Source organism: Schistosoma mansoni, chromosome 2, assembly GCF_000237925.1.
Source record: "Schistosoma mansoni strain Puerto Rico chromosome 2, complete genome".
Classification (NCBI taxonomy): Eukaryota; Metazoa; Platyhelminthes; class Trematoda; order Strigeidida; family Schistosomatidae; genus Schistosoma; species Schistosoma mansoni.
The window spans coordinates 26,420,174-26,431,705 of NC_031496.1; the positions used below are offsets into that span (position 1 = coordinate 26,420,174).

Below are 11,532 nucleotides of genomic sequence, written 5' to 3' on the forward strand. Positions count from 1 at the left end.
AAAATATTTTCCTTAAAATGTTTATCATGTTATTTGATGATGATAATGATAATGAAAAAGAGGGGGTATACACATTATAAATCAATATAAAAACTCACTTTATCAATATTTAATCAATATAGACACCTACTAATCTCTATATTGAAATAAAAGATCTAATTGATCAGATCAGATCAAATCAGATCATTATCCTATTATCATTATTTAATCATGCTACTTATTAATTATTATCAGTATTATATACAATTTCATTTAATTATTATTTCTATTCAATATATTTCTAATATACATTGTCATTTATTAAATTCATCTCATTTAAAAGAATTATATTATTCTATTAATGAAGAATCTGAAATTGGTTCATATATAGGTAATATTAAATTAGATTTTGAAAAGAAATTTTTCATTCCTATTATTAATGATGATAATACTAATTTAGGTATATTTGAATTATATAATGATAATGATGATAATAATAAAAACTTATTTCGTATTGATGAAATGACAGGCAAATTATTTGTTGCATCACGTATTGATCGTGAAACTATATGTCCAAAACCAGAAGAAGAATTCAATGAATTATTAATGAATAATCAATATTCAATGATATCATCGACGTCGTCGTCGTCGGCGTCATCATCATCGTTATCATCATCTATAATGATGGATAATACATTCAATGATATTTCAACAAAAGAATGTCAAATCCATTTAACTGTATGTATATCACGTATTCATTGGATTAATGTTATTATTATTGTACATGATATCAATGATCATATCCCTTATTTTCAACTTACTTCTTCATCTAATATATCAGAAAAATTAATATATATTGTAAATGTATCTGAATCTGTCAGTTCTGGTTATGAAATACCATTAATAATAGCTAAAGATCCAGATAAAGGTATTAATTCTATTCAATCCTATTCATTACGTGGTAATGATTTTCAATCTACATTATTTTCATTATCATATAGACCACCATATAGTTTAAATCTTGTTATTTTAGGTGAATTAGATGCAGAAACTAAGAATAATTATACTGGTGAACTTATAGCATGTGATGGTGGTCAAATCATCCCGAAATGTTTTAATCAACCATTTCAAGTTCATATAACGGATGTAAATGATAATAAGCCAATATTTAATCAATCAGTTTATGATATTGAAATTTTGGAAAATATTACATTGAATTCAACAATCATTCAGTTGAATGCAACTGATGCTGATTCTAATCAAAATGCTAAATTATCTTATAAATTTGGTCGACCTATAAGTCAATCATCTTTAGAACATTTCATAATTGATAGTAATACTGGTGAGATTTATTTAAAAGCATTTTTAAATGCTAAAGAAAATAGTGCATTTATTTTACCTATTATAGTACAGGATAGTGGTATATTACCATTAGTTGGTCAGACAGTAGTTCGTATCACTGTTAAAGATACTAATGATCATGATCCATGGATTGATATCCGATCAATACAAGAGGGTAATTCACAAAAGACATCAGTTGATAATAATCTTAATAAAGTTAACTATAGTAATCAAGAAGCTCAGTTATCAATAAGTGAAAATCAACCAGCCGGAACAAATATTGGTTTAATTATCTCTGGAGATGATGACGTTGGTGAAAATAGCATAGTATCTTGTGGTTTAAAATCTAAAACTGAAGATTTTAAACTTGAGCACGCTAATTCAGCGAAAGGAAGGGAAATCTACCGTCTAAGTACAACTAAATCACTTGACCGTGAAACAGTGATAGATGGGATTATTAGGATTGTTATCACATGTCAAGATAATGGCAGACCAAGTCGAACAAGCGAACAAACAATTTTATTAAATATATTGGATTTAAATGAATACAGACCAACGTTTACTCAAGAAAATCGAGTTATCAATCACATTATGCCGGAGAACCAACCAATAGATACTATTTTATTACAAGTTCATGCCAGTGATGCAGATTCTACTCCGGAGATACAATATCATATATCAAGCGAAGCCCAATCGTATTTTCATATAGATCCTGACACCGGTATGATAACTACAAGAGCTTTACTAGATAGAGAAACTATGCCTCAAATTAGATTTCTTGTTTATGCCACTGACAAATATTCACCTGAAACATTACAAGGCAATCATGTGGCTGTTGCAAATGTTACTGTTCACCTGACTGACAAAAATGACAACAGTCCAGAACTTATCGGTAGTAAAACTTTCCAAATAGTTGAAAATCGTCCAGGATTCTCTGACTTAGTTGGACAACTCACTTCGATTGATCAAGATGATGGAAATAATGGAACAGTGCATTATAAGTTGATATCAGTCAGTGATAATAAAAATAAACGAATCCCTAATGAATTGTTTATGATTAATAGTGATACTGGGAAAATATTCGCTACAAAAAAACTTGATAGGGAAGAGAATAGTCAATACGAATTAATCATCTTACTACATGACCTTGGAACACCTATACAACGTAGTTCAACGGCATCTGTAATTGTTAATGTATTGGATGAAAATGATAATATTCCACAGTGGGAACAAATCATACAAGCTTCTGAATTCTCATCTCCTCAACAAACTGACCTTCTTAAACGACCACATATGATCGGTTTAAGTACAGTAACAGAATTGGGAATTATGAATATAACAACTCCAATTTATCGAGGACAACAAATCCTTGTTTTATCAGCTAAAGATGCTGACGATGCGCATAATGCAAATTTAACATTTCAACTGATTAAGGTTCATTTTCTTAAGAATGATTATATGCAAAGTGAAGACAAAGTTTTATACAAGAATAAAATTCATCCTACAAATTCTTACGCCACATCATCAGTGGATTCGCCATATTTTGTGGTAGTTAGTAAAACCGGTGAATTAATTGCTGGCCCGGGTCAAAAAGGCATTGGATTAACTGATAGTGGAATATATGAATTATATCTACGTGTATGTGATAATGGAAATCCTCCTTTAGATTCAAATGCACGTTTATTTCTAAAAGCGCATCAATCATTAAATTCAGCTTTTGCTGATAAATTTGGTGAAAAAGGATTTCTAGGATATTTATTGACAAATGGTCATTTAGGTATTATGTTAGTTATAATTCTATTGTTAATTATGTGCCTTACATCAGTCTGCCTTATTATTGTATTCATTTCAATTCGACGAAGATCAAGTCGCCAACAACAACAACAACGTCAAGCTAGTCGAAAACTGTTAAAATATGATAAAAACTCTTATCCGCTACATTTGAATGGTGAATTAATTGTTGAAGAAAATATTAATTTAGGCGGTACAATTAGTAATTATGGTAAATTATACCATTCACCAATTATAAATACAATATGTCCGGGTGATGGTGAAAGTTTATACAAATGGAATCCAGAATGTGGTTATACAATGGGAAATTTTGGTCCACCACCGATTTATAATTTTTGTGCATTAAATACAACACTAGATAGAATGAGATCTAGTCATACTGATAGTGATAAAAGCAGTTCAGCGTTGATGTCAACTGAATTCCCATGTTCTATTAATCATTATTGTGAAGAAAGACCAATGATGAATGGGGAACAAACAATTAATTATGGATTTACATCTCCACTTAGAACAATACCAAATTCTGATGGATTAGGATTTAAAAATCCCAGTAGTTATACTGAAACATGTTTGATTCCTAAAACAATACAATCAGAACTGAATTGTGTAAGTTTGTATAAAATTATGTAACCCTTTTTCATCATTCTATTTTGCCGATTTGTTTGCACTATAACTTCTCACGAATTGTAGAAATGAGGGACAAGCCCTATAGTTGGAAATTAGATGTATGTGTAGTAAACTACTCGACATTTCAATCAACGTATTTTACAGTTTCCTATGGGGTGAAAATAGATAAATGCTTACTCACTTACTTACGTACTCCTGTTATCCCCTCATGAGGGCATAGGTTACCGACCAGAATTCTCCAACCAGCTCTGTCCTTGCCTTTCCTCACCAGTTGTTCCCAGTTATACCCATTCTTTTCATATCTGCTTCCAATTCCAATGCAATGTGTTTGCATGTCCTCCTCTTTTCCTTTTGTCTATAGGAATCCATAATAATTGTTTGATGATTTCCGTAATACGTGTTCTACTCACTTCCAGTATCTTTCCCTTATTCTCTGTTCAGCTGTAAGTTGGTATGTTTACTGCCACAGTAGATCGTTTCTGATGGTATCTGAACAACGGACGTTGAGCTTCTTGAGTAGACAATTGGCTATAAATACCTTTAGTTGTTTGGTGTTATTTGTAATAATTCTCTAAGTTTCAGCTCCGTACAATAAAACTAACTTGAAATTTATATCAAAGATACTGAATTTGATGTTGGCTGACATTCAGCCTAATGATAACTCTTCAAATATTTGCTTACATACTCATGGAAGTAGTACGTAAGCATATGATGAGTTATCATCATGCTTGGTGATCTTTTTTGATTGTTTCCTGATAGGATAGCCTATAAGAGAGTAATTGACTGGTAAGCATTTCAAAAACTTATTTTGGAACAGTTGTAACACTTTATTGTAGTATTTTTAGTTAAATCAATTTATGTTTCACAATACATCATGTTCTTACTAGAATAAAACAACGTAACCATGAATACAATATGGTTATTTAAGATTTAATGATGACTAGTTACTATGTCGGTTCTTCAAAGAACAGATATAATTAGACAGTTACATTTATAATTATACACTAATAGAAAGGCCGGGATAATTATTACACGGTGAATGTACTTCGACTTCACAATCAAAATGTATATCAGATTTTCAACCAGACATACACTGTATAACTTACATTTACTAAATACAGTCAATCATATGAAAAATAGGGATATAAACTCAAACCACCTATTCTACACCTATATTCATATGAATAAATTTATGTCAACTAATGAAATTGAATTAATTTATGCTCTATAGTGTGATAGTTTACACTTTTGTTTATGGTAGATTGTTTTTTATCATATCACTACAATTCTTATTGTTCCCCCCCCCTCTTGGGTACCTGGTTTTCTGTTATTCTCTATTCATTATAATAAACTAAATAACTTGTAAACATTGTCATAAATCATTAACAGAAATTTGGTTGTTTTATTTTGTTATTGACTAGACAGTAAAAGCATAAATATCTTACATTTCTATTTGAATAAACTTAATTGTAATAACCATCATAGCAGTAATATTAATAAACAACAACAACAACAAAAGGTGAACAAGCATTCAAGTTTAACTAGCTTAGTGAATAAAGTAAGGAAAAAGTTTGAAACAACAAAATAAGTCAACTATGAAGAATATAATTCAAAATGATCATTGAAAAAATTAAATTAAAAAATAGGAGGAAAATATAGCTGAAATCATGAGTCAATTGAAGCTAGACCACCATGGAAAACCTGGAAGTACTAGACGACCGTTTCGTACTATTGTGGGATTCCTCAACAGTGCGCATCCATGATCACGACTCGCGAGATTCCAACACAGGACTTATCAGTCTTGGGCGCGAGCATTTGATCGATAGACCACTGAGCCGGTCGGCATCCAAAGGTGTTAATGTCTAACTTCAACTGATCCATGGAATTCAGCAACCATTCACCAATGTCTTCAGTGAGTTGATATCTCCTAACAGACGTGGTTGAACTCCACTGATTACTGCTTTTCACTAGAACTCGAAGAAATACGTCATGGAGCATGTCACTAGTGAACAGGTTTTTCATGGTGGTCTAGCTTTAATTGATTTCATGATCTCAACTATATAAAATTACTAAAATCCCCACAAAACCCCCTTCTGATACAAAGAAATTACATAGATATCAAAAGTGAAAAGCAAAAATAATTTATTCAACTTGGTAAACTATATGCCATTTAAATAGAGTAGTAGTAATGATTATGAATATGAATTCTCTTATTTAATTTCCCCATCTCCTATTGAAAAATAATTAAATAAGTTGTGATAAGTCAGTAAATTGGTTTTGTCTTATTTCATTTTTCTTATTTTTACTGAGTACTTTACTGTACTTCTTATTTACTGGGTTTTTTTTTGGGGGGGGTTATGGGATTTGGCAAATGAGTTTTTTATTTATGAAGAATAATTTACTAGTAGAGGACTCTTAGACAACTCACTTAATTTGATTTATTCTATTAGGGAAAGGAGTTGTCGCATAAAGAGATGAATATAACTTTGAATAGGCTTAAGAAACCCTACTGAATTGAAAAATTTCATTAAGATGTAGAATTTATGAAGATATTTTAAATCACAGAGTTAGCACACTTCCAACTTTGACCAGATAGTAATGATGATTGATCCTTATTCATTGTAACTAGTGATGTCTATTAAACGATCTATTTGGTTGTATTCTACTAGTCATGCCTTCAGGATTAAATTTTTATAAGTCCTTATCAGACACATTTCCACAGATCATATGGTTATTATTAGGAAAATCAATGTTTCCTTATTTGTTAATAAACTGGTTAATACATTTGTGAATTTCTTCAAGTGTCTTAAATGGTTAATATTTGATTTCCTTTGTTATGAAGCTTAGTTTATTCCTATTTGAGTTGCTACGGTAACATTTAAGTACTAATAAGATGAAAAAAAGATGATTTAGTTTGACGAATATTGTTTACAGATGATAATACACATTGTTCAGCACCATCTAAACTTCAATCCATATCGTATAGAATATATTTAGGATAGAGAAAACTAGTGAATATGTATTTCAAATGAACATAGATTGTACACTGAGTTTTTGATAAAATAGAAGTACTTACCCATATATCATATTGTTGTTTTAAGTCTTTTAGTTGGCCCAATGTGTTAGGCTGAATATCTATGTTATTTATAGCCTTTCATGATTTCATGAAGATAACGTTTTCTAGCCACTCCACTTTGGTTTCTCTTATTAAATTTATTAAAAATAATTGTACCACATAGTTCGAACAGAAAGCAGTTGAGGGTTATCTATGAATTTCATATAATCAATGTAAGTTATCTGTTTGAATAATACCTGCCTACTTAAAGAGCCGATGGTTATAGATCCTGTTTTATAAAGCAATGTAGTAGGCATCTTTTTTTATAAGAAAAAATGCTTTCGAGTGAAACATACCACTTCACTATTTATGAAGTGACACTTCTAGTTTGGGTCATTTCAATAAAGATATGCTAACTGGTTGTTTGTAAACATGATTTGTTTTAGAAAAGTTATTAGACTGTGTTAGTACGTTTGTCTCGAAAAATGTAAACGTTTTACCTGTAGTTAATCAACCATAGTATTTCAGTACGATGTCTATTTAATGTAAAACTTTTAACTGGACATAAATTCGTCTATATTCACTTAGTAACTTCATTTCTTCTTAAGACATGATAACAGCACTACGCTTAGAATTATTTGTGTACTACAATAACCTCATTCTGCAATTATTCAGAGGATGTTGATAAAGTAATTCTCACAACTTTACCAAGTTACTTGTCAATTGATTTTTATAAACACTTTAGTGAAAAAGATGAAAATGCAAAGGACAAATCTGTTAGACTAAATTGTTTTCTTAAAGTATTCACGCAAATAATTTGGTTAATTTAATGATCAAACATCAAATTCGGTTACTCAAATTCACTAACTGGTTTTGCGAAGACAGTAGAACTTTCATAGTGTAAATCACCAATTAATTTTAGTTAAATCATCATTGAAAACCTGGAGACATTAGACACTGGTGCTTTTACGTTTTCACTGGCGGTTTAGCTAAGATCAGTTCGTGACATAAACTGTAAACATAACAGTTCTCTATGGAGGTAGCTTTCATCACATCTGAATTTATATAAAAACCCATAGAATACTTGGCAGGAAACTCAATCCTAATCTTAAAATCTGTCGGGTCTGTAATGTAGATTACTTAAAAATTCTAAAATACGCATAAAAATCCTTTTTATTTACGAAGTTAGAAATAAATATATCCATAGAAATCTTTCTCAATGCTTTCGGCCATTCAAATTAACAATAACTTAATGGCTGATTGAATGTATACATTTATTTGTTTCTAAGTTTGTTGTTATTTTTAATAGAGGCTAGTAACGAGGTTCATAGCACACATTTTATCTTACTCTATACATGTCAACTAAATATAGCACCATCTAAGTTTTGCTGCTTCTACTGAAACTTAAACACTAAACGGTGACTTCAATTCCAGAGTTTTATAAACCACCTTGAGCTTACTGTTGTTTACTATCGAAAGTCCAATTATATGTACATGTAAACAAAATATCTAACCATTTGTTTGAGAAATAATCATTTAAATCCTGACTAGTAGTTCATTAAAAATGTAAATAAGTCATACGAATATTCATCAATATTAGAACGAATAATTTGACAAAAATTGGGCGCCGAGTATAGAGAAGTCATTATATGTGAAAATTATATTTGAAACAATTCTAGCGATTGAGATTTGAATAATTCCAACGTTTCTTCCAGCAATCTTGTCAAGATCATCATGAGCTTGATTTCGATTATTACCCTGAAGAAGTCTAGACAAGTTTGCTTGACGAAACGTTGAAATTATTTAAATTTAAATCTCTGAGATTATTTGAAATATAATTTTCACATGTAAATAAGTTAGTTAATAAGACTTATGTACTCTTTGATAAGTAATTTATTCTTCTGCTCAATGTTGATTTCGGATTGATATCATGAATGGTTCAATGTTAGACCACCATTTAAAACCTAGAAGCTCTGGACTGCCGTTTTGTCCTAGTATGAGACTGCCCAGAAGTGTGTATTCACGATCCTGTACGTGGAACTCGAACCAAGGACCTTGAGTCTCGCGCCCGAACGCTTAACCTCTAGACCACTGAACCAGCATCCAACACTGTTAATGTCTAACTTCAACCAATTCAACCAATATTGCACGTTCGTCCGCCATTGTCTTCAATGAGTAAATGCCTCACAACGGACAGTTGAACTCCGCTGGTCACAGCCTCTCACTAGAGCTCCATGAAATCTATCTCGAAGCCAGTCGCTAGTGAGCATATAATAATGTAAATTTATTAAAGTTCCATGATTATGACTGATGAACGTATCTGAGGGTTCGTAATTACTTCATAGTTATAATTAAATAAATATAAATCACTTTTCTTGATTCAAGTATTCTGACTATAATACTTAAATTAATCTTTTCTGATATTAAATACGATTCGATAGACAAATTATTATATAAGACGGAGTTATTACATTTCATATAATAATCATTGTTGACAATTAGGCAATTTGAGGGAGTACATTTCCGTTACTAAAAACGTTTTTTTTTTGGTTTGTTTCCTAATGTTTTATGGTGATTTTCTCTATAAAATAAATGGCATAGTTTGACTAACCACTTTTTTAGTTTTCACTTTTAAATATGACAAAATAGTAGTTAAACCTATTTCAAGACATTTTCAAACATATAGTAATCAATAACCTAACTTGAAATACATACACGTGAAATTGATGAAGTACAAATGAAGAGTAGATAAAGTTGAATAGTGGATAGGGGTGAAATACATGTCTTTCATTTAGTTTTGCCTGGTAATAATCCACCGAATTCACCTGTATCCTAGAGTTAATGTTCAAACCAGGAATCTAACCCCGTAATAAGTTTAAAAATTAACATTATTTTCGTCGCTCATTTATTCCAAGATCTCATAATAGGTGATAAATTGTATGTTACTTTGAAATCTGAATTTGTTCTGAATCATATAGAATATGGTTATCGTCAGTTACGTCTAACTGTTATATTAGTTAATGGGAATCACTCAATATACTTATAAGGAAGATAAAAATATTTCAATTACAGTTTCCACGCTATTTATTTCAACAGTAAATAGGATAATGTTAACCTTGACTCAATCATAATTTCAATAATTTTTAGTACTTATTTCATTGAAGACAAATTGCTAACTATTGAGCTTCATGATTTCACAATACAATTTTAGTTTGTCTGCAGTAAACTCACAATACAAGTATGAATAACCTTGTTATGCACGTAGAAATGAGTTCCGTATGTTAATCTATTTTGTAGTACAAGACCCTTTACTCATATTTCATGGAATTATTTCACCAATACATCTACAACAAAAACATCTTATCATTATGGGAATTTGTGGGGATTGTAGTATTTTAGCCATTGAATTCAACGGTGTTCTATTTGTCCTCTCTTCTAATATCCAGTGTTTAGAGTTCCTTTGTTATCATTACTCAGCTTTACTAATCACATCAACTTATGCGGTCGTTAGCACACCGACGTCTATCATACTATAGACACTTAAATTTCTTTGAAGTACAATTCTCTTACTGTGTTAGTATGCAAATCAGATTTCAATTTCCAATATTATTTCTAGCTACTTCAAAAAAAGCTTATCTAATAATTTACCACAGCATAGAAATCAGAATAATTTTATACTGAATGAAATGACTTCATAACAGGTAACATTTGATCAGGACAAACTGTACAATTTAGCTAAGTCTTATGTAAAGGTATGGAGATTCAAGATGTTTGAGGTGGGTTTAGATAATAAAATGAAATTAGTTTCAAACATATCATACTACCGGACAGTAGTTGATGAACATATTCATAGATATACGTTCACTTTGATTAAATCGTATTCAATAATGTTATAGGTATTCATGTTGATAATTGATTTTGCACTCAAAATTTAACAGCCAATTACAATTATCATGTCAACCTTAAATTCAGAGTTATATTTACTTTATATAGTTGAAATCGTGGGTCATTTGAAGCTAGACCACCATGAAAAACCTGGAAAACCTGCCTACTAGTGACTGGCTTCATGAGGTATTTCCTCGAGTTCTAGTGAGAAGCAGTAATCAGTGGTGTTCAACCAAGTCTGTTGGGAGATATCAACTCACTGATGACATTGGTGAATGGTTGCTCAACTTCGTGAACTGGTTGAAATTAGACGTTAACACCGTTGGCCGGCTAAGTGGTCTAGAGGTTAAGTGCTCGTGTACGAGACTGACAGGTCCCGTAATCGAGGTGGGATCTTGGATTCGCACTACTGAGGAGTCTCTTAATAGTACGAAACGGCCGTCCAGTGCTTCCAGGGTTCACCTTGGTGGCCTAGCTTCAATTTACTCATGATTTCAACTATATGAAATTACTAGAATCTCCACAAAACCCCCTTCTGATTACATTTATTTCACAAAAATGTTTTTTCCTAAACTATAGTTATTATTTAATTGCATATGACTGAGGTTATCTTATTGAAGTAATATCTGTCTGACCCGAATAAGTTTATTTTTCTTAAAACAATTAACATTATAGTTAATGTTTTCATCTTACCTTAAATATTTTTATTTGTTCCTACTTAAAAGTCAAATAATATCTTATTATTACTAACCATTAGAACAGGTAATGCATTAATCTGTAATGACCTGTAAAAATTCCTTATTGTGCAGTTTATGCACCTATAGAACGTATTTTTTGTTTGAAAAATATAATGG

General features: G+C 30.9%; 1 protein-coding gene across 1 annotated transcript; it reads left to right on the forward strand.

Annotated features, from left to right (window-relative positions):
- Window positions 1-210: 210 nt before the first annotated feature.
- Window positions 211-8,057, forward strand: Smp_011430 (putative cadherin; the record flags this gene model as incomplete). The annotated part of the gene is made up of 2 exons (XM_018796230.1): window positions 211-3,717; window positions 8,001-8,057. The coding sequence occupies 2 exons, from the start codon at window positions 211-213 to the stop codon at window positions 8,055-8,057; spliced, it is 3,564 nt and encodes a 1,187-aa protein (XP_018650464.1).
- Between the last annotated feature and the right edge of the window lie 3,475 nt (window positions 8,058-11,532).